The sequence below is a fragment of the Mesocricetus auratus genome, unplaced genomic scaffold (genome assembly GCF_017639785.1).
Source record: "Mesocricetus auratus isolate SY011 unplaced genomic scaffold, BCM_Maur_2.0 Super-Scaffold_4256, whole genome shotgun sequence".
Classification (NCBI taxonomy): Eukaryota; Metazoa; Chordata; class Mammalia; order Rodentia; family Cricetidae; genus Mesocricetus; species Mesocricetus auratus.
The window spans coordinates 16,932,657-16,960,554 of NW_024429182.1; the positions used below are offsets into that span (position 1 = coordinate 16,932,657).

At 45.9% G+C, this 27,898-nt stretch overlaps 2 protein-coding genes across 2 annotated transcripts; one reads left to right on the top strand and one right to left on the bottom strand.

Moving 5' to 3' along the window:
- Positions 1-2,339: 2,339 nt before the first annotated feature.
- Hif1an (hypoxia inducible factor 1 subunit alpha inhibitor) lies at positions 2,340-16,109 on the bottom strand. Its single transcript, XM_005063551.4, has 8 exons — positions 15,896-16,109; positions 15,453-15,703; positions 13,313-13,461; positions 10,228-10,373; positions 9,180-9,286; positions 8,745-8,808; positions 8,347-8,457; positions 2,340-7,546 (listed from the first exon to the last, which is right to left on the bottom strand). Exons 1-8 carry the CDS (start codon positions 16,070-16,072, stop codon positions 7,502-7,504), a joined length of 1,050 nt encoding a protein of 349 aa, XP_005063608.1. The 5' UTR covers positions 16,073-16,109; the 3' UTR covers positions 2,340-7,501.
- Positions 16,110-21,029: 4,920 nt separating this feature from the next.
- Ndufb8 (NADH:ubiquinone oxidoreductase subunit B8) lies at positions 21,030-26,232 on the top strand. Its single transcript, XM_005063552.4, has 5 exons — positions 21,030-21,187; positions 21,404-21,530; positions 22,763-22,862; positions 23,639-23,794; positions 26,045-26,232. The coding sequence occupies exons 1-5, from the start codon at positions 21,103-21,105 to the stop codon at positions 26,135-26,137; spliced, it is 561 nt and encodes a 186-aa protein (XP_005063609.1). The 5' UTR covers positions 21,030-21,102; the 3' UTR covers positions 26,138-26,232.
- The last annotated feature ends 1,666 nt before the right edge of the window (positions 26,233-27,898 follow it).

Consider the following 27,898-nt stretch of genomic DNA (forward strand, 5'->3'; position numbering starts at 1 on the left):
CTCCTTCATCCCTGACTACACACTGCAGTGTCTCCTTCATCCCTGACTACACACTGCAGTGTCTCCTTCCATCCCTGACTGCACTGCAGTGTCTCCTTCATCCCTGACTACACACTGCAGTGTCTCCTTCTTCCCTGACTACACACTGCAGTGTCTCCTTCCATCCCTGACTACACACTGCAGTGTCTCCTTCATCCCTGACTACACACTGCAGTGTCTCCTTCATCCCTGACTACACACTGCAGTGTCTCCTTCACCCCTGACTACACTGCAGTGTCTCCTTCCATCCCTGACTACACACTGCAGTGTCTCCTTCATTCCTGACTACACACTGCAGTGTCTCCTTCCATCCCTGGCTACACACTGCAGTGTCTCCTTCCATCCCTGGCTACACACTGCAGTGTCTCCTTCATTCCTGACTACACACTGCAGTGTCTCCTTCCATCCCTGGCTACACACTGCAGTGTCTCCTTCCATCCCTGACTACAGTCACCAGCTAATAAAAACCTTTACGCAATTCTCTTGATTCCTGGAGAGAGGAAGATAGGTCTAACGTATTTTGACATCACAGTTCTGTATTTTCATGTTATAGAATATGAATTCTATATAATCACTGCCCAGAGATGGCAGTGGTGATAAGGTCCGTGTTAAAGCTGGAAGTCACTGACAAGGGGAAGGGAGCCTCGAGCAGGAACCTGTGCTCTGCTCAAGGGCGGACAACTAGGCAAACTAAGACTAGCCAGCCATAGGGCCTCAGCTGGAAGCTGGACGGAGAAGAGGTAGACTCTGGGAAGGACAGAAGGCTGACCCCTGGAGGCTGAGGACGGCTGAGCTCTCACCATGATCATCCCCGGGCTAAACCTTTCTTCACCTACCTTGTTTTGTGTGACTTTCACAAAGTGAGCAGTAATGAAGAGGTCAAGTCCAGGCAGTTTGTCATTTCCCCAAAGTCATGCAGAATGGCAGGCCCAGGATGCACTCTTCATTTTCTACCTCTCCCCTGCACTCCACTCCACACTGCATACTCAAATGGAATAAAAACCTAGCCCCCCACACACACACACCCCAATTTTGGGTTAATGTAAAGTGCTTCCCTCAAAGACAGGATTGACCTTAATGACCAAGTGAATAGGTCTTAAGCAAACAGAATAAGCCAATAAATGCCACTGGTGCAATACAGAAGACAGCCAAGGCCCAGGGCCAGAGTTACACAGAAAGAGGTGACTCCACATGCCCTGTGGCCCGGAGGGATGGCTTGGCATACGGAATCTTCCTTCCCCCATGGGGCAAGTGCCAGAGCCTTGAGAGGCTGAGTGGCTGTGGAGGGGAACCTCTCAAGTTTGGCACCATGAGATAGAAGCTGGGGTAGTGCAGAGAACCCCACCCAGCCAAGTATATCTCAGGCTGAAGCCTAAGTAACCTGGTTCAACACCTTCTCCACATGGTCTCGTTCAGAGACTACACTGTATGTGAGGAGTGGGACACTCCAAATCTATCTGCCCTTCACAACAAATGTGGACCAGCCACCAGATTTTCAGATTTCTGTAACCAACCAAAGGGTTTTGTTCTTTTTGTGTTCCTACATCTGGCCCTTTGCCTGGAGGGATTCATGGCAAACCCTGTGGACTAGGCAAGAGAAACCCAGGCAGAAACATGGAAACATGCCTTCTATTTTTCCTGCAACCCTTGGGTAGCTACTTATCTTCCAGGCACTATCTTAGGCTGTATCATTTCCTGTAGAAGGCCTGCCCTGGAGTGAGTACCCCAGTTGAGTCACGTGCCTGTCCTTGTGCATCTTTAACTCCCTGTTGAAGAGAGAGCACTCAGTACAGCGGACCAGCACCATGCCGGGAAAAGCACTTAACAAACAGTACCTATTAAATAAAACCCACCCATTTCCTCAATTTTAACTCCTTCTGCCACTTAATACACTTGTCATTTAAACACACTGAATGGCATAAAAGTAAAGCAAAGGGGTCTCAGGTGTCATACTCTTACTGAGGAATTTAGATGTGAGTGGTGACAGGACCTGTGACAGTCAGAAGTGACCAACAAGAGGGAGAGACTGGTTTGAGCAGGGTTGGGTGCTCACACATATGGTAGCGCCTCAGCATGTGAGGGACCACAGCTTCTCCAAGTGGAATGGGGAGTCACTGAACTCCAACAGTCTGTCTGTGAGGTGCTCAGAGCTGAAAGCACCTCCCCAGGGCCCAGGCTGCTATGAGCAGGAGTCTAGCTGACCAGGCAGAAGAGCCATGGAGTTAGGTATCAAGAGGATGGGGCACTGGAAATCCGTTACACATCACTGAAGCCAAGTTTTTCAAATAAGTCACATACTATAACCACCACCACAGCCATTTATTAAGTGCTTGCCAGGCACTGTGCTAAAGGTTTACAGACATCATTTCAGTTAATCCAACAACCCTGAGGTAGATATTTTCAAACCCCCACCCCCACATGTCATTATAATAAAGGAAACTGAGACTCAGAGAGGTTAAAAGAATTAACCGAGGTCAAACCCAGCTGGTAAGTAGCAAGCTAGAAATGTGCACCGAAGGTATCAGCCCCCCAAACACATGCTTTTAAAAACTAGACCATTTCCCCTTGAAAGCTAAAGGACACACATTCCTTCTCCAAACCAGACTTTAGGGAGGAGGGAGGGCAGCTTCACGCTGACTTTTTTGAAGCAGTTCTTGTACTTATTCTCTTGGAGGAACAGTGTCATCCGGCGATAAGCTGACCACTGGGTTCCTTTCTCTTGTTCCCCTACAATTCCAGCCTTCCTCATGGAGGCCTCCAATCTAGACACCAGCCTACTCAATATGTTACTTCCCTTCTAGCAACCTCTGGAACGCAGGAGTCTGTCAAACTTGGTGACACTGAGCCAAAGACCTGAGAGAAATTAGGAGACATTCAGAAAATGTCTCTCATCCCTGAACTGCTGGACCCTAAGGCACAAGAACACATTCAGATGGAAACACAAAGTTCACTCCTTCCAGCCTGGTTCTCCACCTGGCCTCTGTCTAGCAGTCTCTCCTCACCAAGTCCTTTACCCCTCTAGGCTCCTCCCAATGGTCTCCAAGGCATCACCACTAACAGACCCATGGGCCTTGAGGATACCAGTTTCTGAGCCTTTGCTCCTCCAGAAATGTCCCCAAAGTCCTCAGCTGGGCTCCAATCAGGACCCCCCTGGATCTTTAATTAGAGAGCTAACTACAGGACAAGCAGAAAGAACCACCAGAATGAGACAAGCTGAGCTGGCATGTAAAGACAGAGGAACAGCAAGAGGACAGAGCAGACAGAACAGACTAACCAGGGAAAAGTCAACAGACTCCCTGAGGTCAGAAATGAAGAGGGAACAGGGAGAGCCCTGTGGAGAGGAACCCTAGAGCCAAGCTGTCCAGCACATGTCAGCAGAGGGCTTCTTTGAGGCAAAGAGCCTTGATAAAGAAGCCACTGAAAGCCTGGGTGGGAGCAAGCACCCACGCAGAGGTGCATTAAGAGGACACCAAGAGAAACAGGTTGGAACCAGAAAGGCCCGGGTCTCTAGAACCTCTGAGTTACTTCTCTCATCCCCACACCTACCCCATCTAGGCAAAACTGGTCAGAGGGTCACTGCTGGTAGCCCTTGCTTAATTCTGCACCAAGTTTGAAGAATGAAAGACAACAGAGGTAGGGAACTTACCAAGGAGTGAGATAGCACCATCCTTGAGAAGTTCACATTATGAAAGGGGACAGAGACCTATCCCAACCCTTGAGGGGGCCTGGGATCTGAGGAACACACTAACGATGAGGACTACTTCTCGGTGCAGATTAGTATTGTCTTAGGCATTTGAAGGGACAGAGAGTGAATGTTGAGGTAAATCAAGGATATTGGAAGATCTAAGCTGGATTCTCTACACCTTATTAATAGTTAGCTATGTCACTGTGTCACTAGTCTGAGCCAGGAACCTTGATGTCCCCACAGCCAGCGTAGCTGAGAGGCTTGAAGGGGCATTCTTCCCGGGAGTCCAGAGCTGTACCCATCCTCTCCCTCACAATAGGGCCCACCTTGCAGGTCCGAGCTCTGCTACTTTCACTGGACTTCCTTTCCATTTCCACAAGTCCCTGGGGCTTGAAAAAGATCGGGTTCCCTGCACAACCTGAAGTGCTGGAATGTGACATATACTTCTCACAGTTGGGAGACCAGCAGCGTTGATTATTACTGAAACATTTCCCATAATAGTAAGCACATATCAAAACTACCCTACTGTTATTCTTTGCCCTAGGGCTTGTATTTAATACTTACTCTTCTATCCTGAACTTGGTTGGCTCATGCAGAAAGATGTCTTTCTATATCCACTTCAAGCTAGAATTGGACTCCTAGTCTGTGAAGGCATGCAAGCTCCACCCACACTTGTGGGACTCCAAACGGGTACTTGGCCCAGAAGATTTTACAGGTCAGAGATAGGGAGTGTCTCCCCATACTGGGATGGCCCACTGGTAAGGGTCCTTCCCTTCTCTGTCTCCTAACAGATTCAGATTAATGATGGCTCATTCCTAATTGTCAAATTTCTTTTCCTTCATCCTGTGTCTAATCACCAGTGACAGAAACCATTACGCAAATGAGAGCAGACGACTTCCCCCAACTGTTCGCGTTGGTAAAAACCTTGTAATTTAGAGCTCTGATTTGTAGGGGAAGCTGGTCTCCCCCAGGCATCCTGGGCATCTGCTCAACTGATGCCCTGAACAGCCCCTCCTCCACCCATAACTCCAACCCCCCAGCAAATATTTGACTTCACAAAACAGCAGTTTTCACTGTACTGCTGGTGTAAAAATGGAAGCTTGCAGCATGGCTGACCCCTAAGTCTCCACCTTCCTTGGCACATCTGACTCCCGTGCTGCTGTGAGAAGGGGTAAACACTGTAGCAGCAAGGCTTCCCATGCTGCAGGGAGAATCTGAGCCTCAACAGCCCTAACCTAGGTGAGGGAAGACCATGCATCTTATCCCCAGGAGCAAGTGGCACAGCAGGACATAAACCCAGTGATCTGGAACTACTTCAACTCTGACGCACAGGCCTACTGAGAGGAGCTATGGGCCTTAAATCCAAGGGCACACAGTACCCCTCTCCCCAGCAGATCTGGAACTCACTCTTCTACAGTGGTTCCCTGCACGCTTCACTTGCTAAGAAGGCTTTCCAGGCAGCGTTTCCATGTCCCTAGCTGGAGCCCCCAAAGACTTTCACCCTTCCACACCCACTTGCCTGAGTCTGCCTGCACACTGCCTAGGGAACAAGACCTCAGGAGAGGTAGAGAACCAATAGAATTTGTAAGAAACAGAGGAGGAGCAGGGGTAGGGGTTTCTAGCCAGACTAGGTTTGATCTTGACTGTCACTCTTCATCTACTCTGAGTCGTTTCTTCATCTGTGAAGTGAGAGCTACCGTGCGTGATTGTGAGGGACAGAGCTGAAGGCAACAGGCACACATCAGGTGTCTGAGATCGGGGTGGCTATTACGTCACAATGGCATCAAGACCAATCCTGAGATGGCCCCAAAGTTTACTTTCGTTCTCCTTGCCCCCAGACACCCTAGGTCAGACCTGTACCCTGAAGGATCAACCAAGTAGACCCAGATTCTGTGCTACACATCCACCACCTCTGAGGGCAGAGCCAGGAACACAGGAGGTCTGCTGAGAATGAAACAGTGCACTGACGGCCAAACTAATCTTGCTCTGCTTTGCTCTTGCCGAACTCCTCTTTCCCCAGAGATGGAGGCCACGGAGCCTGCTGCACTCACACTGCCCAGCACTGGCTGCATGTGAAGAGCTATCCTTGAGAGGGGACCAGGTCTGCATATCACACTGAATCAAAGCCCCCAGAATGGGGTACTAAAGACCCCTCTCCAAAATACGTACACAGGTGTGCACAAGCATACACATGCATCTTCTCAGTCCATGGGGGCACTGTAAGCTGAGCGTCAGGGCTAACAGCCACAGCTCAGACACTAGAGGTCAAACTTAGGGGGATGGGAGAAAACAGTGGGGAAGAAGTGAATAAAATTAGACTTGCAACTCAGATTTGAAAGAGAAAGATGATGGAGAAGGGAACTGAGGTAAGTGACACAGGGCCCCACTCCCTCTGAACAGATGTGAACGATGGCACTCTGTGTTGTAACATTGAGCTGCCCAGCTGTGCGCTGCGGCCCTGAGAGGGTTCCCATAAATGGCTACTAACGGAAAAGCAAACCCTACCCATGCTCTACCAGCCGTCCTACTCGAGCCGTCATGCGATGTGATGCTGGTCTGGCAGAGGCGCTGGCTCTAGAGGCAAGAGGACACGTTCGCTCTTGCCCTGAGGTGGACGAAAGGTATTGAGTTAGCTGCCTAAGTCTGATCCCATTTCATCTACTCAGCCAGGAAGCTCAGCAGGATCAGGGGATGTGGCCTGGACAGGGAAAAACACAGGACCTGGAGGCTCAAGCCAGTCAGCTTTAGGTAGGCTGCAGTGAGATCTGACCAAGGTAGGATGGCTAAAATCCGAGTTTAAAAGCTATAGGCTAAGTCAGGCAGTGTCTGGGGTTCACACTGCACTGTCACATTGGACAAGGTAAGCAGTAGAGAACCTTGGTAAGCAAGAAGGATGGCAAGTGTGAACACACACACACACACAGGTGTGCACAGATGTACACACACATGCAGAGGTTCATACCCCTGGAGCCCAAAGAAGTTAGAGCTAGAACTCCCTCCGTGTCTAGCACAGGGGCAAGAGCTGGTACTGACAGAACAGCTGCATGTGTCTGTGATTTGGAACATGCATACTCCTCTGTTCTTAGGGTCCCAAGGGTTCCTTCTATGTATGGCTTGAGTTTACAGTTCTCAACCGGACCCCTATCTAATCCTCTTCCACCAGAAGGCTATCTAGTCTCCCAAAGACAAGCCTCCTTCTCAACGTCCCAAAGGGACCCAGCAGCTGTTGCTACCTGGCCTGTAGCCTGACTATGCTGCAAAAACTGGCAGAAGACGGACTGATGAGCAGATTCACTCTGGCACCACAACCCAGATGAAGGAGGGAAACAGGAGCATCTCCTCTCTCAGGCTGAGGCACTGAGGCTTCAGGAGACAGGAGCTGAGAGCCAGAGTGATACCCTGACCCAAGAAACAGACACATGCATGTGTGTGTATACACATGCATATGCACACATGTACACACACACACCCTGAGGTTGACAGACTAACACAGACATGACAACCAGAAGCTGGGACTCCACACACTGAATGCAGGACTTTAGGGGGGGCGAAGAGGGAAGGTTCTGGAGCTCAAGAGGCAAGGGTGAGAAATCTTTCCAAATGGGAATGGAGTCAACTACCCTGCCTCGCCCCAAACACCTGCCTCCAGGGCCATGGCAAGAGTCCAGTCCATTAAGTGCAGCGTGCAATACTAGTGCTTGGAGTGTCCTGTCCTCATCAACGAAGCATGTGGACGAGATAGCAGTCACCTGGCAGGAGGCCTTGACCTCTGGCAGGTTAGTTGTAACGGCCTTTAATCATGGTGTTCAACAAAGGCCCCACCTGTAAAGAGATATGAGGAGCCCATCAGAACTGCCTGTCTTCTGATCCTAGAGTAAGACTAAATGTGCCTGGAGACATCCAATACTCAGTCATGGACAAGGACAAGTGATCACTGGACCTTGTGAATGTTCTAAACAAGTTTCCTGAATGTCAACTTAGTATTCTAGGGCATGACCCTTTGGAGGTCCAGTTTATTTCCCTTCCCTTTTACAATACCCTATATATCTACAAACAACACCCATCAGACAGAATATGATCCTAGGAGCCAATAAGCCCCAAACACCTCAAAGTGTGTCTGCATGTTTCTCCAATGTATCAAAAATTTTAAATGGTTCTCCACTCTAACAAAAGGCCACCTGCAGTGAGTCTTGGTGCTCTCAACCACTTAGGCATCTCTGATGTTGAGGCTAACCATTGGAAGGAGGTAAGACAAGTAAAATTCAAACCTCCTTCTTTTACCCAATGGACCAGTGATATACCTGGGTGAGAGGCAGTGCTCAACACTACTTAGAGCAGTCCTGACTCAGCTGGGAGTGCACAAGAAGACGCTTTATTGCACACTTCCTATTCCAGACGAATCCTCTCAGGGGCCCCCAGATGGCACACACGCCCCAAGGCAGACATTACTACTAGCATGGAACAGATCATAATGGATCCGCCAATCAAGCCCAGCTCTCATCAGAAAACAACATTTCCTAAATATACAAATAAAGTCTGTGAAGAGAAAGCGTCACTGAGACAAGGGGAGCTCCAGAGAATGTCACCAACCCTGAGCACCAGAGAACATCACTAGCCCTTACCTCTTGTGGATTTCCCAAGGCCTCTCCAAGCATCTTCTCAATGTTTCTCATGATGGCTACTTTCTGATGAGCTTTGAGAGGATATTCAATTCTCTTAGGGGTAGGAGCCCCCTACAAAGGAAGCAGTAGCTCAGGAAAGACCTTTAACACAGGTTTTTAGTTCTAGCACCATATTTCCTTCTAAAAAAACAGTTTAATTGTATTCTTCTCCATCTCTGTGCAAATCACTTCCAGGGATAACCCATAACCTCATCCCAGCCAAAACCACTTACTACACTATACCCACTTCACCCCAGCCCATTCCATATGGATACATACACAAATAAAATAAATGCCTATGTCTGTGAGTGTGCATGTGTGTATCAACAATAATAACAACAAAACACACTAATATTCACCTTATACCAGAAGTTCACAGTGATGGTAATTCCCCCATTTAGTAATGACTCTATGTGGTGCCACCTATTAAAAAGAAAAGAAAAAGTTTCCTGTTTACATTCTAGACAAGGATGGAAAACTAACACAGCCTAGCTAAGGAACAGTGAAAGAGGAGCTTTATGCTCATCCTGTAAAACACACAGTGGTCCAGAGGCTGTGGCGTTCAGTCTCCAAATACTGAAGAGGTGGATACAGAAACTACAGATCTCTTTCCATTTGAGCAATTGTCTTCCTTTCCTAAGAGACAGAGTTGTCCTCTATGCTTAGTATGCTTATGTCTGGACATGCTAATCTTCCTGCAGGCTAATCCCACAACTGAGAAGGGACATAGATAAAGCTTTCTGGGACCAGGAAAGAAAGTATTCCCAAGAGGCCCCCATCCCTAGCCTCCTCACCAGTACATTGGGATGTAAAGAACATCACCAGGGCCAACCACTGTTTCATAACCAACCACATTTCGGAAGTTAGGGAAACTCTCGTAGTCAGGATTGTCAAAGTCCACCTAAGGGTCAAGAGAAAGAAAAAAGATCAGTTAAAGCTTGCTGTGGCAGCTTAAAGAAAAGAGAGAGACTGAAAAAGTAACTTCAGAGTTTGTACGCAGAAGATACAATGGATATTAACTGCCCCTCTCAGAGAACAACTTAAGGGAGTCTATGCTCATTTGTTACACCCTAAGTAATTCTAGACTTCAGTGCTCCTGAGCTCTGAAGAACTCCTCAAAAGCCTTAGGATATGAGGAGTTAGGATCATGTCACCCAAACCTGTCCAAACGTTTTCTCCCAAACAAATCCTGACCAGGAGACTTCTACATGAAGGAGCAAGGCATCTGTCTCCTCAGGAAGAGATGTTGGGAGCTGGAGAGACGGCTCAGCAGTTAAGAGCACTTGTTGCTTTTGCAGAGGACCCAGGTTTGGTTCCCAGCACCCACACTGTGGCCTCACAACATCTGTAACTCCAGTTCCAGGGTATCCAACGTCCTCTTCTGACCTCCACAGCACCAGGCATGCACATGGTGCACATATACACATGCAGGCAAAACACTCAGACACAGAAAAAAATTTATTTACCTATCTCCCTATCAAAAAGTAGTAGCATACATGATAAAAGAAAACAATTATTAAAGTCAGTGGAGGCATTCATATTTTGATGAAACTGAGACAAAAAAAATCAAATTAAGTAATCTGTGTCTACCAACATTAATGATGGAGTTTGCCCCCCAACAATTAGCTCTGCTTTTACTTACAAATGTCTGGGGGTCATCACAGGAGCCGGGAACATGTAGGCTACACTGTGAAATTACTCTCTGGACTTGTTTGTAAGGCAAGACCAGCCAGAAATGCAGACCTGACATACTCCCAAAGAGAATGACTAGTATTCCAGCCTCTGATCTCAAAGGCATTTTTAGAACCTGGAGTTCTACACCCTCTTCAGACATAGGCTCACCTGGCTCTGCCTGTCACAGGGATGATGAACAGGATATGGATAGAGGCACTCAAACTGATCTGGAGGGAATAAGATGCATCGCTTATGGCCTTTTATCTGGGCAAAGAAGTTCTGTTGCTCATCATAGTGAGCTGGTGTCACATTTCCTGTAAGAAAGAAGACATTTCCTGAGCTGAAGTAGTGGCTCTACTGCACAGGTGAAACACAGGTAGAGCCTAGTGCTGGAGTGAAGTCTAGATGTTTCCCCAGCTAAAAGTTAAAGTAAATCTGAAACAGGATAAGGAAATTGCAATTTCAACTCTTAGTAAAGCAGATGTCGTATTTTATGAGCAGTAAATTCTAGCAACCATTGCTGGGTAAGATCCATCATCAGTTAGCAGACTGTCTTCAATGGCGGCTGACATCCTGATTGGCAGCAAGAGCTCACTAAACAAGTCTGGCAGGCGACAAGCTTCTCTTCCTAACTATGACAAGAAACCAAGGGCACTGAGACACTGAGAAAGGACTGACATGATTGGTACCAGCAGTGCACATGATCTACTCTGAGGCGTTAACTAGTGACTTTGGGTTCTAGGAATACGCTCTTGCTTCAGGGAGCTCTTCTGGAGCCCAAAGATTCTCAGCTGCTCTTCTCGCTTCACCACACCTATGGGGCACAGCATCGCTCAGAGCAACACTGGGGCTCACTGAGGCTGCTGACTCTCAGTGACAGGAAGGTTTTTTTGGGGGGAGTAGTTTCGAGACGGGGTTTCTCTGTGGCTTTGGAGGCTGTCCTGGAACTAGGTCTTGTAGACCAGTTTGGTCTGGAACTCACAGAGACCCGCCTCTGCCTCCCAAGTGCTGGGATAAAGGAGTGTGCCACCACCGCCTGGTCTATCCAAATTACTGAAGAAAGGGTCATAGAATTTAAGAGACATTGCTTAGAATGTCACCTTGACTAGGCATTGTAGTGCAAACCTATAATTCCAGCTACTTAAGAGTTTAAAGCAGGAGGATCAAAATTTCAAGGCTAGCATGGGCAATTTAATGAGACCCTGATTCAACATGAAAATGTTTTTAAAACGGCTCAGATGGCTCAATGGCATAGCACTTGCCCAACAAGCACAGGGCCGATGTTCAAGTGCCAGCACCACAAGTTTCAATATAAATACACACATGCACACATTGCTGCCTTGAATTAGCTCTGCTCCAATGCACACTTCATCTATTCCTGCATAACTAGGGTCACATCTGTATCACCTCATTTAAAAACCATTCCCAGATGAACGTGGTGGTGCATGCCTGTAATCCCAGCACTAGGGAGGCTGTGCAGAAGGACTGCTGTGAGTGTGAGGCTACCTGAGCTACATGGGCCAACCTGGGGTACACAGTGAAACCCTGTCACAAACAAAACACAACACAACATGCTGCAAGCCAGCCAAATATGCCAAAACAACTGTCTTCCTACTGCCACCAGTCCAAGTGCTCCTTCAAACAAATGAGGCCTCACATCTCTACCAGAGGCATCTGCTTCCTGGCACCTGACCACAGGAAAGGAAAGCAACAGGATTAACCCAGAGTCAAGGAAACCAGAGTTGTATTCTTTCTGAAAAGCCAAGAACAGTAATTGTCAACTCATAAGCTGTGGGAGCCTGTTTGCTATGTTATCAATCATCCAGACCTGAGGAAACACCAATGAAAGAAGACTGACGGCTCAATTAGGTCAATGACATCAAGTAATTACTGTTTCTTTGTTCAACCATGTTTACACACCACTTGTCACACAGCTGGTAGTGGAAATGAAAACATAACCACCCTGCCCTGCAAGTAGTGTCCCTTCTCCTGAGCAGCACTCACACACTCTTTCCACTCAAAACAAAAGACAAGGGGCTAGAGGGGTGGCACTTGTTCTTTTGGTAGAGGACCAGGGTTTGATTCCTAGCACCCACATAGCGACTTATAACCATCCTAACTGCAGTTTGAGGGGACCCACTGCCCCTTTCTGATGCACCAGGCACACAGATGGTACACATACATACATGTAGGCGAAACATTCATACACATAAAATTACAAATTTAAAAACCATTAAAAAATCACAACATATTTACTTATGTAAATATAAAGTTCCCTAGCAAGACACACAAACTAGTATCCTATGAAGTGCCGCTAGAGACAGGAACTGATAACCCGGGAGTGAGGGGAGGAGACAGATGGCCAAAACCTATTTGTATCCTTTCAATTTTGAATCCCATAAGTATGTATTTAAGAGATAAAGTTTTACCATATTAAAATAGTTTCTTTCAAGCATGGTGGCACATGCCTTTAATCTCAGAACTCAGAAGGCAGAAGCAGGTGGATCTCTGTGAGTTGGGAGGCCAGCCTGGTCTATAGTGAGTTCTAGGACAGTCAGAGCTACATAGTGAGAACCTGTCTTAAAAAAAAAAGTTTCCATTTTTAAAGGACTAAAATCTCAGTATACTGAGAAGCCGTGACATTTCAAGGAGGCCTCACTATCTCACACAGCAACTGAGAAAGGAAAAGAACATTTTGTTTTGTTTTGTTTTCCAAGACAGGGTTTGTCTTGGAACTCACTCTGTAGACCAGGCTGGCCTCACACTCACAGAGATGTACCTGCCTCTGCCTCCAAAAGCTGGGATTAAAGGCGTGCACCACCACTGCCCATCAAGAAAGGAAAAGAACTGTCTTAAAACTGCATGACACAGCCGGGCGTTGGCGGCGCACGCCTTTAATCCCAGCACTCGGGAGGCAGAGGCAGGTGGATCTCTGTGAGTTCGAGACCAGCCTGGACTACCAAGCGAGTTCCAGGACAGCCTCTAAAGCCACAGAGAAACAGTCTCGAAAAACCAAAAAAAACAAAAAAAACAACAACAAAAAAAAACTGCATGACACTACCCAAGAAACTTAAAATATACTTATCTCATTTAACTATGGCAGCTATTAAGGTCTAGCTTGTTCCTTAGCAGATGAGGGAGCTGTGGCCTTAACAGGTTCAGTGACTTGTTTAAAGTCATGGAGCTAGTAAGCGGAGAGAAGGGTCAGGTCAGGTCTGCAGGATGAGGCCATGCTCCCAGAAGCACTTCTTACCTTCCATGCCGATGAGCAGCAGGTTAGAGGTCAGCTGCCCCCAGCCACGTTTTCCCTGTTGCTTATTAATCCAGTTCCAGTTAAAACCCAAGAAGTCCATGACAATCTTCCTCCCCACGGTGTCATTGAGCGTCTGCTGCAGATACAGCCTACATTCCCCAAGAAAAAAATTCCATCAGTGTGAAGGATCACAAACTTGTATGAACTCTACATCTGGAAACCCAAATCTGTTACTAACATCCACAACAGGGAACAGCTGTAGTCATGCAAGACTTCAACACGGATTCACAGAGCTGAATTCTTTCTCCCTGTCTGGGCTCTGCTCCACAACAAGTTCTTTAAAGATTCGTTTCTTAACCTACTGGCTCAGTACAGATTGCCTAAGAATTCAAGGCTTCATATAAGAATGTGCACACACAAGGAAATACCATAAAATTTAGTTTCCTGGAAGCCTATCTACACAGTCTATACTGAATCTGCTTTCTTTCAGACTCTCCAGACCAGGCTTATCTCCTTTGGCCCTTGATGACCACTGTGGTTGATTCTAACACTCTCCTTCTTTGTGAAAAGTTAACTCTTTGGTGGCCACTTAAGACAGTCTTATTTAACTTGCTTTAACCAATGAAATGCCCACAGAGGGACTTGTGTTGCTTCCAAGAATAAATTTAAGAAAACACTTCACATTACCATTTTCCCCTTTGCTACATCCAGCTGCAAGATTCTAGATTGTAACTACTGGGACAATTTGTGTCCCAGAATCAACAGGATGATGTGACCCAAACAAACATACATGAGAGGGAAAAGTAAGGGACGTTACTGCCTTAAATCCTACCTAACAGTTATGGCAAAATTAATTAGAAATCTCAGTAATTTGGAAAAACTAGCTACAAAGAGCCTTCAAGACTGTCTCACAATATCAGAGGCTGGCCTTGAAATCCTGATTTTTCTGCCTCTACTTCCTGAGTGCTGTGATTACGGGCATGTCTAGTTATAACATACATATTAGAAAAGAAAAGTTAGAGACACTTCCAGAAATGAATGTAAACAATATTTCTATTACAGTTGAATAATAATAAAAGCTCAAATATTTCACAGCATACATGGAGGTCAGAGGACAGCTTGTGGGAACTGATTCTCTTCTTCTGGAGCCATGTCTCCAGCCCTCCTGGCCTTTGTATTTTATTTTATGTAGGAGTGCTCTGCATGTGTGTCTACGGTCTGGAAGAGGGCATCAGCTCCTGTTATAAACGGTTGTGAGATATCTTATAGTTGCTGGGAATTGAACTCAGGACCTCTGGAAGAGCAGCCAGTGGTCTTAACCACTGAGCCATGCAGCCCTGCTTCTGACTTTTAAAACACACACACACACACAGAGACAGAGAGACAGAGAGACAGACAGAGACAATAATTGCTTGTTGGATTTAGCTCTGAAATTGACAGTTTGCAGTCTTGGTTCTAGAATACAGTCTGGGTTAAGTAGTTTTTTTTATGATTTGGAGTTAAGGGATATCAGTATCCTTTAGCTTTGGGAAGATCAGAACAGATGGCTTGTTTTGAACCAGTGACCAAAACTCATTTAGGAGAGTGACTCTCTCTTCTTCTTTGTTTTTATTTCCACTTCTGAGGACAGCCCAGTTCTCTAGGTTCTAGTCAGTCCCACATTGTAAAATTGCCCCTGGAGAATTTCTTTTGCTCAGTGCTTACTAGTGAATGACTGTCCTACATTTGGTGGCCATGCCTGGAGTTCTCTATAGCCTGCTATCTTGATTCTCTTTCTGATGTCCTGTCAGCAGCAATTACCTAAGCGAATAGATTTTTATTTGTCTGGGCCAGTGAGGTGGTTCAGTGAGGAAGGGTACTCAGTCCCAACATGAGTTTATTCCCAAGACCACTTGGCAGAAGTGTCACTCGAACTACCTAAGGCAAGGAATTAGAGTCACTGTTCAAGGCTAATACTATCCTCATCCCTCAAGCGTCTAGAAAGAACCACCAAGAACTGAAAGCCCTTACAGGATAGTAGAGCAGCCTAGTCATTCGTTCAGCAATGGCGCCCAGATGCTGCCAATCCCTTCTTATCCAATTCCACCACACCTTCAAACAAGTGAGTGGATGCCCTAACCCTACCGACCGGGCAACTCACCGCTCTTCTCCCCCTCGCTGCTGTATATCCTGTAGTTTCTCAACGAACTCATGAAATTTAATTTCCTCCCTGCTGGACCTGGGCTTAAAGTTCTGGAAATTAGCCATCTTCTTTTCATCATAGTACAGGAACTTATGGGTGCTGGCACTGTAGACAGAGAAATCCCCGTTGCCAATATTCTCTTGCAGGTATTCTAGGTCCCACTTCAGAGCGGGATACACAAGGTTTGTGTCGGTCAGGACCACAGGCTCCTAAGCAAAAACATCGGAAAAATCAGGACTTCCGAGGAGTTAATCATTTCTTTTCGACGATATTTGTACTTGTCAAGTTCACAACAATTTCTCCATCTCTCTTTCCTCCCGTCCACAGCCCCGCCAGCTTCCCACCTCTCCCACTAACTGGGCCCCTCCCTCCACCCCTCCAGCAGCAGCCCCGCCCCCCACCTCATTTTCGATGAGCTCTTCCGCTCGAGGGTCGCTCTGGCTCAGACGTGGGATGGGCCGGGTCGGGAAGCTGTAACTTCGTAGTTGGGACTCATCCCAGGCGGGACCTGGAGCTCCCGCCTCTTCCCGGGGCTCTCCAGAGCCACAGGCTGTATCCTCTGCCGCTGTCGCCGCCATCTCTGCTCTAGGGACGGCCCCGGCGGAAGCGGAAGCTCCACCCTTTCCGGAAGCAACCACAACGCACACCATAGAGATGAACTGCGAGAGACTCGGTCCATACCCTTTAAGAAGGTGGGGCCCTGGGTTGAAGGAGCTCTCCCGGACGGTGACCCGCAGCTCCACAGCCTGGGCTCTACCATTGACCTACCCGATTAGTTCCTCATAAAAGGGCTTAACAAATAATTGACAAAATATTAAAAATAATAATGAGACTAACAAACTTGACTCTCATTATCACATAGATCTTGGTTAAAGCTATCCTGAAAGCTTAGGTAGATGATTAATAACGAGCTGAATTCATTCAGAGTCAAGGGAGGATCAAGGGCTTATAGTTCCAGCTACTCCAGAGGCTGAAGCTGGAAGCAAGATCAAGAGAGTTCAGAGCCAGCCTGGGCAACATGGCAACCCACCATCTCTTAAAAAAATAAAAAATAAAACAAAACCAAGGAAAGAATTCTTTTATTTAGTATCATTTGAGTTTTTTGCACATGTAGCTATCTCTCCTACTTAAATCTATTCTTGCAATGAGACCAATGTTATTCAACCACAGACATGCACATTTTTAAACAAATATACTAGTTATAAAAGACCACATCAGCCAGGTGGTGGTGGCACACGCCTTCAATCCTAACACTCAGGAGGCAGAGGCAGGCAGATCTCTGTGAGTTCAAAACCAGCTTGGTCTACAAGAGCTAGTTCCAGTATGGCTTCCAAAGCCACGGAGAAACCCTGTCTCGTCCGCCCCCCATAAATAAATAAATAATATAAAAGACCATTGCTTTGCTTGCTTCCTAGATAGTTCAAATGTATGCCTACGGAAGGCCAAGATTTGCACTCAATGGTATATATGTCCTATTTAAGTCTTTGCCCTTAAATGTCAGCAGGACCTGTGAATATGACAGGGTGGTGCTCCTATAATTAGGTTGCATTACATGACAAAGATGTAGTCAAAGTCCCTAACCAATCACTCTCAAGATCATCAAAATGGAGACCTATCTTGAGTAGGGCTGACATTGTCTCTCTAGCCCTTCAAGTCTGGACTTATGGGTCAGAAAAAGAAGTCTTGAAGATTTGACATCAAAGCACATGCCGTCTGGATTGCCTTGAAGGACCATATATGCCACGTGTCAGAGTGGCAGGTGAGTTCTTCACAAGCTGAGAAAGACTAACAATAAAGTGAGGAACAAGTCTTACAAATTCATATAGAACCTCAGATGACATGGGGAACACCCTGATTTCAGAGCAGTGGGGCCCTGGGAAATATGAGATAATAAGTTGGTATTGTTTGGGCTACCAATTTATGACTTGTTTAAAGAACACTAAAACAGAGTTTAACTTAGTATGCAGCAATAGAAATGAATACACTGTCCTAATGATAGTAACTATAATGTAACCAACTGATAACATCTCTGCGAAGGGGTTTGACAGCAGTCAAGGCTTTATCTGCAATGTTTGAATTTTCCAAATACATCCATTTATAACACTGGAAATTAAAAATAAGTCAGACCTAGAAGTTAATATCACTAAAATTAGGAATGAATGCAGGAACATAATGTGGACCTCACAACTATATAAAGGAATATATACAATACTATAAACAAGTGTATGTAAAAAATAGAGAATCTAGATGAAACAGAGGAATTCCTGTAAAAACACAAACTATAGTGACTAATTCAAAAAGAAATAGAAAAATCTAATGACTCATATCAAAACCACATTAGGAAAAATTCAAATCCCATATAAAAAACCCTAAAACAATATGGATTCATTGATGAATCCTACCAAATACCTAAAGCAATACTACTAACAATCCTCAGGAGCATAGGAGGAGGGGAGACTTCCAAATTCATTCCATGAGATCAGCATTACCAGATACTAAAATGAGATAAACACAGTTAAATAAAAGCAGGTCAACATCCCTTATGAATACACATACAAAAGTTCCCAGCAAAATAAATCTCATACCATACAGAAAGGTTTGGGCACCATAACAAAATGGATGTTTTTTGAATGCCTGGTTTATTTGACATTTGAAATGTTAATCAATATAATCTATTAATAGAAAAAATACCACATGGTCATCTTAATATTCACAGTAGAACCTTTTGGGAGACTTTAACATGATATTTTTCATAATAAAGCAGAATTCCAAAGAACTTCATTGAGACAGAAAAAGACAGGAATGGTGACATATCTCAGTTGGTAGAGTGCTTGGTAGCACGCACCAAGTCCTGGGTTTGCTGCCAAGCACCATATGAACATGATAGTGCATGCCTACGACCCCAGTGCTTTGGAAGGAGAGGCAGGAGGTCAGAAGTTCAAGGTCATCCTCAGGTATATAGCAAGTTCAAGGGAAGCCTGATCTACATGAGGCTGTAGAGAGAAAGGCATGTGCCACCACTGCTTAGCTATTTCTCCCCTTTTATCTTTATTTTTTTTATTCTCTTTGCTACATGTCATCAAAGTTAAGCAAATGAAAACGAGATACTGCTATCATTTGCTTGTGTTGCTCTAAAACAGCATGTACTGGAAATTTAACCCCCAATGTAAGTGTTGAGAAGCAAAGCTAAGTGGGAGTAGTTGAGGTTACACTAACCTTCATGAATGAGTTACCCTTACTATAGGAGGCTTGAGGTTGGGAGTTCAACTGATGCTTTTGCATGCGATCCCTGGCCCTTCACCTCCTGCCTTTTGCCACCCAATAACATATCAGTGTCGACCCTTTAACCTCGGATCTCTCAGCATGCAGAACTGAAAAAATAAAAAGATAGAACTCACTTTTAAAAAGTTCCTAGTCTCCAAACAGGGCAAGAAAGATGCCATCCATGCCCACAAGGCTGGTTTTAACAGAAAACAAAGTAGCAAGTGTTGACCAAGACAAAAAGACACCTGGGGTGGGTGGGTATGGATGGGTTAGAACAGGTGCAACTACTTTGAAAAAAACATCTGGGAGTTTTTTAGAAAAAAAATCATACAAGACATCCTATGACTGTGCAAATCTATTTTTTTAGGACAAAGCCAACAGAATTGAAAACATACATCCAAGCTTGGTGAGATGTTGCATCCCTGTAATCCCAGCACTTGGTAGGCCAGGGCAGGAGGGTCTCAAATTTGAGGCCACTCAGGGCTTCAGAGTGAGTTCAAGGAAAGCTTGAGTTACAGAGTGAAACCTTGCCTCAAGAAGCCAGAGAACAAGACCCAAAAGCAAAACAAACCCACAAATCAAGAAAAAAGAAAATATACTATGTAAACTCAGAAAAACCTGTACAAGAAAATTTATTGTAGCATTATTCACAATAGCCCCAAAGTGAAAACAACCCAAATGTTCATTAATTGATAAATATATAAAATGCTGTATATCCACACAACAGACTATCATTTAGCCATACAAATGGAATATTAATACATGTTACAATGCAGTCGCATTATTTGAAAGTAGACACAAAGGCCATAAATTATATGATTGCATTTCTATAAGTATACAGGTTAGGCATATGAATAGAAACAGAAAGTGGGTTAGTGGTTGCTAACATGTGGGAATAGAGGAAATACGCTAATTGGTATGAGACAATGTTTTAGAATTAGATCGAAATGCTGGTTACACACCTTTGTAATGTGCATTAAATATCACTATACACTTCTTTTGTTTTTAAGACAGAGTCTCGTGTAGCTCAGACTTGCCTTAAACTCATTATGTAGCTCAGGCTGGCCTTGAACTCCTGATTCATCTGCCTGCGCAACTCAAGTGTTGACATTACAAAAGGTACACACCATCATGTGAAGCTTGTTGTATTCTTTCAACATTGTGGGGCTGGAGAGCTGTCTCAAAGGTTATGAGTACTGGCTGCTCTTCCAGATGACAGAGGACCAGGACCAGCGTTCAATTCCCAACACCCGCATGAGGGCCAACAATCCACAGTAAGTCTGGATCCCTTCTAACTCCAGTTCTAGGGATCTGATGCCCTCTTTGGCATCCTCCAGCACTTGACACATAAGTTATACAAATACACATGTAGGCAAAAACACCCATACACACAGAGGATTTTCTTTTAAAAAAGAATAAATTATATTGTTTATAAATGACATCCTAAACAAAAAAAATACCTTAGATTGGGTTTGTTTCTTGAGCCACATGAGATCAGGGCTTGCTATTAATTAAATGCAGATATTGCCAAATTAATTCTGATGATGTCTATCGACTCTACAAGAGGACAAAATGCATTGCAGTAATTCTCCCCAAATTTATACGTTGAATACTATATGTATGTCTGTGTTTGCCGCTCTGGTAAACATTTAAGAACAGATTCTATTCCAGTGATTTTTGTCCTAAGAGTTGATAGAAATATGTGTGAAATATCAAACCCTACTTGAGTAAGTAAAATGAAAACTTAATAGTGTGCAAACATGTCTCCCAGGCTACTGTGTTAAGAGTTTGTTAATTGTGTTCGGTTTGAAATCTGTTTTTCCTGGCAGATGGCAGGTTTGGGGCAGTGTCAGGAGAGCCGCCTCTGGTAAAAGGTTTGGTTTTATATTTGTTGGGGGTGAGGTGAGTGGGACGTTTAGATGAATTGCGACTAAGGATCTAACTCCGAGCATCTAAGAAAAGAGATCAGCCGACTTGGAAAATTTGAAAAACGACTATGCGTGAGGACGAAGGCAGAAACGTCGATGGTGGGGGGAGGGAGAGGGGAGACAAGTTTGAGGAAAGGGTAAGCTGATTTTACTATGGTCGATTGTCTGAAATGTTCGGTGGGAGCTCGCCTGAAAGGGCCTCAGCCAGCTGAAGGCGGAAAGGAAAGGAACACCACGACTTGAAAGAGCAAATAAGAAGTAGCTTTGTTTTCTCTCCTTGCCATCCGCTCACCGCCCAGGCTCCAGAGCTTGACCCAGGAAACCTCTGCTCTGGCTTTACCGGTCGCGTTTGGCCCCGCTCAGCCACGGTGAGTCGCCTTTGCGCATGCGCACGGTGAACGGCTGAGAAGGTGAAGATGGCGGCGGCCGGGGCTGCAGCCCTGGGAGTCCGGTGGCTGCAAAGGGCAACCCGCGGCGTGGTGCCACTGGGGGCACGGACAGGTCCGCAAGAGCGCGCGAGACGCCGGTGTGGGGAGGGGGGGTGCCTTAAGTTTGCTGTTTCTGGATGGGGCAGGTGAATTAGTGTGTCCGGGATCGGGGATGGAGGGTGCCGCGGTCCCACAAAGTGCGGAACCCCGAACTCTGTAGTCATTGCGGCTTAGTGCTTCTGGGTGGCTAGAGCACCGTGTCCCCTGACCTGCATCCCTCTGCGTCCAGCCTTCCACATGACCAAGGACATGCTGCCGGGGCCGTATCCTAGGACCCCAGAAGAACGCGCCGCGGCCGCCAAGAAGTATAACATGCGCGTGGAAGACTACGAGCCGTACCCGGATGATGGCATGGGGTGAGGCGGGCGTCTGCTCGCTTTAGGGGCAGTGGTGGGTGAAGGCCGTTGGATTGGATGGTGTGACTCTGACGTTTTCTCTCAAACCCGCTTGCGACCCCGGCGGAGTCATTGGCGTGGGTGTTTTTCTTGGTGGGGGAAGGTGGGAATGCGTGAGTGAGCAGCTGCAGCCGAGACAACTTCAATTTCTTCCTTGGCTCGGGCTGTTTCCTCAAACGAGGAAGCCGAGGTTTTAATGGCTCCCTCGAGGACTCCGGAATAGCAGACTTCTTCCTTGGCTCCATCCAGAGCACTGGGTTTCATTTAGATTGAGCATCTGCTGGGCTCAGGTGCCGTCATCCAGGCACGTGACCAGCCTGGAGCTGTACCCCTGTCACAAGAACCTTATGGACGATGGTGTACTCTGCATACGTCTCTTCAGAAATTTGCCCCTCCCCCTTTTGACCTTACGTATGTGAAAATCGCATCAACCGTTAAGCAAATTAAACGTCAACCTTCATTCTCCAGTCGCTGTCAGCCCCCTTCGCCCCTGTATCCACGTAGCATGGTTACTTATGTATAGTGGGCAATCATCACCCCCACTTCCTGTGTTAGAGTTTCTCCTATCCGCACCTCTTGTCCTGTTTCCCAGTCAGTTTCTTTGACACGTGTCCCGTTACCACCATTTTCTGGTTTTGTTGTTTGTTTGTTTGTTTGTTTAGCTGTGTTGTGGACAGGAACAGCCTGGAAAGTAGTCTCTATAAGGTAAACTTGGATTCGTTGGGGGAGAACCCAGCTAAGCAAACCTCCTATGAGGTGTCTTGAGCACGAGGGTGTACATCAACTTGTGTTTAAGGAGCCCAGTAGCTATGGAGGAGAAGGGGCCTTTCCTAGTCTGTACCCTTTATTGTTTTTATTCCAACAGATGTGGATGGCTTTGTATTTAGAATCTGTCTGATGGAAGGAATGGAATAACTGATTGCTAAAATTCCCTTTCAGTCCAATTATAGCGTTGTGTGACTTTTCTTTGTAAAAGAGGATAAGGCCATGTTGTTTCAGAATTTAACATCGCCTCTCATTATAGTTGGAACTTTTTTGTTCTTTTAGTAGTCCTAGAGCTTGAGATCTTGATTTGGGGTATGTTCTTCTATCCTTAAATGAAGTAGTTATATTCTGCTCTTTGAGATGAGGACTCTGAATTGTCAGCGACTGCTCACAGCCCTTTCCAGAAGTTCTCGCTGGCTGTCTTTCAGGCGCGGTGACTACCCGAAGCTCCCTGACCGATCCCAGCAGGAGAGGGACCCATGGTATGAGTGGGACCACCCGGACCTGAGGTTGAACTGGGGCGAGACGGTGAGAACGCCATTGTCCATTTCACTTCCTCTCAGCTTTCTTCTGTTCTCCTGGGACTCTCTTTAGTTCATGTAGCACTTTTTTGCTAAGCTTTTCTACTCAAAGAAGCAATGTCCAGTGATGTGAGACTCAGTTCTACATGTGGGACATAGGGTGGAACTTAGAGGGTTACCCAGAGTCCTGTGTCCTGTGAACTTCGTGCATGTCCTGCTTGAGCTACCTTTGATGAAGCCAGCACTCTTCTTTGCTGGCTGTGTCTTGGGCCTGCCTCAAGGGAGTGGAATGGTTCTGTTGAGCCTTGTATCAGGCTCTGGCCATTCTAGATCGCCTGCAGTCTTAGTTAGGGTTTCTATTGCTGTGATGAAAAAGGAAAGGAAAGGGTTTATTTGGCTTACACTTCCTTAGCACTGTTCATCATCAAAGTAAGTCAGGACAGGAACTGAAACTGGGCAGGATCCTGGAGGCAGGAGCTGATGCAGAGGCCATGGAGAGGTGCTGCTTACTGGCTTGCTCCCCATGGTTTGCTCAGCCTGCTTTCTCATAGAACCCAGGACCAGCAGCCCAGGAGTGGTGCAACCTACAATGGGCTGGGCCCTCCCACATCAATCACTAATTAAGGAAATGCCTTACAGCCGGATCTTATGGAGGCATTTTCTCCTTTGAGTTTTCCCTCTTTCAAATAACTCTAGATTGTTTCAAGTTGACATAAGACCAGCCAGCATACCTGTGTTTTGTAGGAAGAGTAGTTTGTGATGTTTATAGCCTTTCTGCTACAGGTGCACTGGGACCTAGACATGTTTATCAGGAACCGTGTGGACACGTCCCCTACACCTGTCTCTTGGAATGTCATGTGTAAACATCTCTTCGGCTTTGTGGCCTTCATGGCTTTCATGTTCTGGGTTGGGGAGACTTTCCCCTCCTACCAGCCTGTGGTGAGTATTTTAAGTGTTCCCCAAAGCACATCTGCTTCACCTCCTTCCCTGAGGTCGTGAAATCTCTGGAGTAGGAAACTAGCCAGTACCAAGTTTGACTTCCTAGAATTTTAGAAAATGGGAAAATGGAAGGCCTACCTAGGAGCCCAGCACAAGCATCAGAGCACTGCTCCACCTCTGCCACACGTGGACCAGTCTAATTGAAAAGACGGCCTTCACTAAATAGTGGATGAGAATGTGGAAGCTCGTCTTCAGAGTTTCCAGGTGTATTTTAGTGAATGGCCTTTCAAGGCAGAGTCACAACCTTATCCTGAAACCTTATCCTGTGCTGGACACATGAAGGGCACTTTCTGCAGGGTACTGGAAAAGTTGTCTATGGTAAGCGTAGACAGTCATGTTTCAAGGAATTCAAAGGACATAGAAAATATACCTTCCAGCTTAAAGGGCATTTAAAGAAATTTTAGATAAATGACGTAATGAGTGTCATTTGAACGTGCATATGAGAGCCTGGTGTGGTTTGTATATGTATGCCTATAATAACGTACCGACTGGGGCAAGCTGCTGCAAGGGAGTAGGATTAAAACCAGAAGCTGAAAAGATAGGATTTGGGTGTAGGGAAATCAGAGACCTTGAAGGACAAGTGAGAACTATAGGAGTGGGAAGGATGGTGAGTTAGGTGATATATAAAAATAAGGCCAATGAGAGGGCTCAGTGGGTGGAGACGCTTGCCACCAAGACTAATGATCTGAGTTCAGTCCCTGGGACCCCCATGGGGAAAGGGAGAGAACTGACTAATGTGAGTGCCATGACAAGAGTGTGCCACACACCTAGATATTAAATAAGTAAATGTAATTTTAAAATATTCAAAGATTTCAAGCTGCCACTACAGAAAACAGTTCTCTGATAGCCAGCGATGTGGGTTTCCTAGAGAACTACTACAATACATTCATATTCCTCAGGCCTGGTTCTTGGAAGTCCTAATTCTATGGCTCCACAATAGGGTTCTGGAATCAATATTCTCAACAATCTCTAGGTAATTATAAAATGCATCTAGAATTGAAGATCACAATACTGAAAACATTGTGAGGTGAATTGATTAGTTCCATTGGGCAGCTTTTTTTTTTTTCCAGACAGGGTTTCTCTGTGGCTTTGGAGACTGTCCTAGAACTAGCTCTTGTAGACCAGGCTGGCCTTGAACTCACAGAGATCTGCCTGGCTCTGCTTCCCGAGTGCTGGGATTAAACATGTGCCACCACCGCCCGGCTATTGGGCAGGTTTTATTGCATAGCTGAGAATTTGAACTCGATGGCACAGTGATGTATTAGCTGAACAAATATTTATACACCCTCTACTGTGTACCAGATGTACTGTACCATGGGGTAGGGATGCAGGGATGTCTGGGACCACCTTTAGTACCAGAGAGCTATTTCTGGTTTGACTAGGAGACTGGCATGATAAGGGCCAGGTTCTTAGGAAGATGAATCTGGGAGTAGTCTCCAGAGTGTTGGAAAGAGAACCACAGGCAGGGAAGCGGCTGTGCTTGCTGTCAGCTGCCCAGTGCTACCTCTGCAGAGATTATGTCCTAAGGTAGCCGGGACGGCCATGTGCACTGACACGAGACTTCTTGCCAAGCCCCAGGGACTCTCTGCTGGAGAGCATATGGGGCAGTGGTGAGCACTAACTTCACTTCAGGAGAGCGGGAAACAGTGTGGCTCTTCCATTTTTCAATTCTGTAAGCACACCACCCTTCCTCCTCCCTGTGAGCTGGGCTCTCTGGCAGCTGTTTGTTGGTAAAGCCAGCAGCTCCTAAAGCATGTCCCAGCCATGTCTCCTCTGTGCTTTTCCCCCACCGCCGCTCCTGCACGCCTCATTTGCTAGGCCACTTTAGCGGTGGAACCATTAGAGGCTGAGTGACTTAAAGGAGATTGAGTCTGTCTCGACCCCGGGAGAATGGCATGGATGGATGCATCGTCTCATTTAGAAAGCTTTGCTCGGACTCCCCCCCCCCCCTTCTCCCTTGCAGGGCAGGCACCACTTCTCTTACAGTGTAGGCTGTTTCTCTGCTGTGGCTTGAGCAGGGCAAGGAGTCTTGCTTCTGCCATTTTAGCTCAGCTGGGTCTGACCAGAGGCTACTGGGTACCCATTTGCTCTGCATGATTATTAACTGGAGTAGGGTGAAGTCGGGTATTGGCTGGCTGACTGGTTTTCTTGCTGACCTGTGTGGACTTTGGCTTTTGTTTTCTTCCTCAGGGGCCGAAGCAGTACCCTTACAATGATCTGTACCTGGAACGAGGCGGCGACCCTACCAAAGAACCCGAGCCAGTGGTTCACTATGACATCTGAGGCGGCTTCATGGGATCTGTGTCCTCTAACGAGGACTCCCTCATTCCTAGAGGGTTAACCTTAATGAAAGCACTAATAAACTCAGTACCATGGTTCCTGTGCCTCATTTCCTCAGGAGTGGTCACTGCTGGGAGAGCCTCACCCTCATGTTTTCCCTCCACCTGCTGCCTGCCTGCCCTGAAATGGGAAGGATGGGAGGGAAATTAGGAGATGAGTGGAAGAAGATATTAGTGCATTCCACTGGGGCTGTGAAGGTGATTGAGAGCTGCAGGGTACGTAGCAGGTAGTAAAAGGCCAGTCCTTTTCTTATTTACAGGACCAGAGAAGGAAAGACTTCCCAATTTTGTGTAGCATATGTATAATGCAGGAAGCTGAGGTAGGATTATGCAAGTTCGAGGCCAGCCTGGGCTACTTAGAGAGGCTATAAAAATCAAAACAACCCGAAACTTTTAATTAATAGTTTTTAGTTTAAAAGACGTGTGGTGCATACCTCTAACCCCAGCACTTGGGAGGCTGAGACAGGAGGATCTCTGTGAGTTCAGGACTAGTCTAGGCTGTGTAGTGAGTTTGAGGCAATCCTGAACTGTATAGTAAGACTGTTTTCAAAACAAAGACCATTTATTTAAGCTTCAGTAATAATTAGGTTTTAAAAGAAAGTAATGTGTTTCAGGTATATGGTGGAATAAGGTTATTGCCAGTATTGTGAATTCTGGGATGCATCCAAGCTCCTGTAACAGCCTTAGAAGAAAACCATGTTTTTTGAGAGTCTTATCATAATTCATCTTTTTTTTTTTTTTTTTTTTTTTTTTTGGTTTTACAGGACAGGGTTTCTCTGTATTGTTTTGAAGGCTGTCAGGCCAGCCCAGCCTTGAACTCACAGAGATCCGCCTGCCTCTGCTTCCCAAGTGCTGGGATTAAAGGCATGCACCACCACTGCCCAGCCTTAAATTTTTTTAAACATACTTTGTCAACCACAGATAAAAATTATATGCATACATCACCAAAGAATATGCAAGGACATCATGGCCATTTTGTCTAAAAGGAACATGTGTTACTGAGAACTACTCCAATCCTGACTTCTAAATGTCATATTTGGAGGTGACAGTCTAAAGTTCTCAAATCTGTAGTGATTAGTCACATGGTTCACAACCATCTGCAACTCGGCCCCAGGGGATCTGAATCATCTTCTAGCCTCCGGGAACACTACATGTGGTATCAGACTTCAGGCAAACACTAAAAAAATAATAAGGCTGGGTGTGGTGGCACATGCTTTTAATTCCAGTAAATGGGAGCCAGAGGCAGGTGGATCTGTGAGTTAGAAGCTAGCCTGTCTACTTAATGAGTTTCAGGACAACCAAGGGTATATACTAAGAACCTGTCTCAAAAAACCAAAACAATTTTTCAAAAAAAAATTTAAAAAGAATTAAAAATATAGTGATCAGAGTAAAATTTATAAGAAAGCAACAGTCATCAGGGTGGTCACTGAATAATTTACAAAATAGCCACATTTGCAGTCTTGTGAACTAAGCAGTAAGGTGCATCAAGTAGACATCACTGGTATAACCACTGAAGTCTGAGGGTTATGAGCTTCAAGGCAAACCAAGCGTGTGTCAGACTTAAAGGAGGGTAACAGTTGACAGAAGGAAATGTGGTGGTTCATGTTTGAAACTCCAGCAAATAAAAGAAATGCTTTATCATCTCTGGGTTTTATAAAATGACAGTGTGTTAGGTATATCCAAAGATGAGTTGAGTACAATGCCC

What these genes read in the sequence shown, in the direction of transcription:
- Hif1an (XM_005063551.4), bottom strand. Translation starts at nt 16,072, where the DNA reads ATGGCGGCGACAGCGGCAGAGGATACAGCCTGTGGCTCTGGAGAGCCC. An exon ending in CAGCGAGGGGGAGAAGAGCG is followed by an intron (nt 13,462 to 15,452) that starts GTGAGTTGCCCG and finishes TGGGGAATGTAG; the next exon opens with GCTGTATCTGCAGCAGACGC. An exon ending in CCTGTGACAGGCAGAGCCAG is followed by an intron (nt 9,287 to 10,227) that starts GTGAGCCTATGT and finishes CTTGACCCTTAG; the next exon opens with GTGGACTTTGACAATCCTGA.
- Ndufb8 (XM_005063552.4), top strand. Translation starts at nt 21,103, where the DNA reads ATGGCGGCGGCCGGGGCTGCAGCCCTGGGAGTCCGGTGGCTGCAAAGG. An exon ending in GCCACTGGGGGCACGGACAG is followed by an intron (nt 21,188 to 21,403) that starts GTCCGCAAGAGC and finishes CTCTGCGTCCAG; the next exon opens with CCTTCCACATGACCAAGGAC. An exon ending in GGTTGAACTGGGGCGAGACG is followed by an intron (nt 22,863 to 23,638) that starts GTGAGAACGCCA and finishes TTTCTGCTACAG; the next exon opens with GTGCACTGGGACCTAGACAT.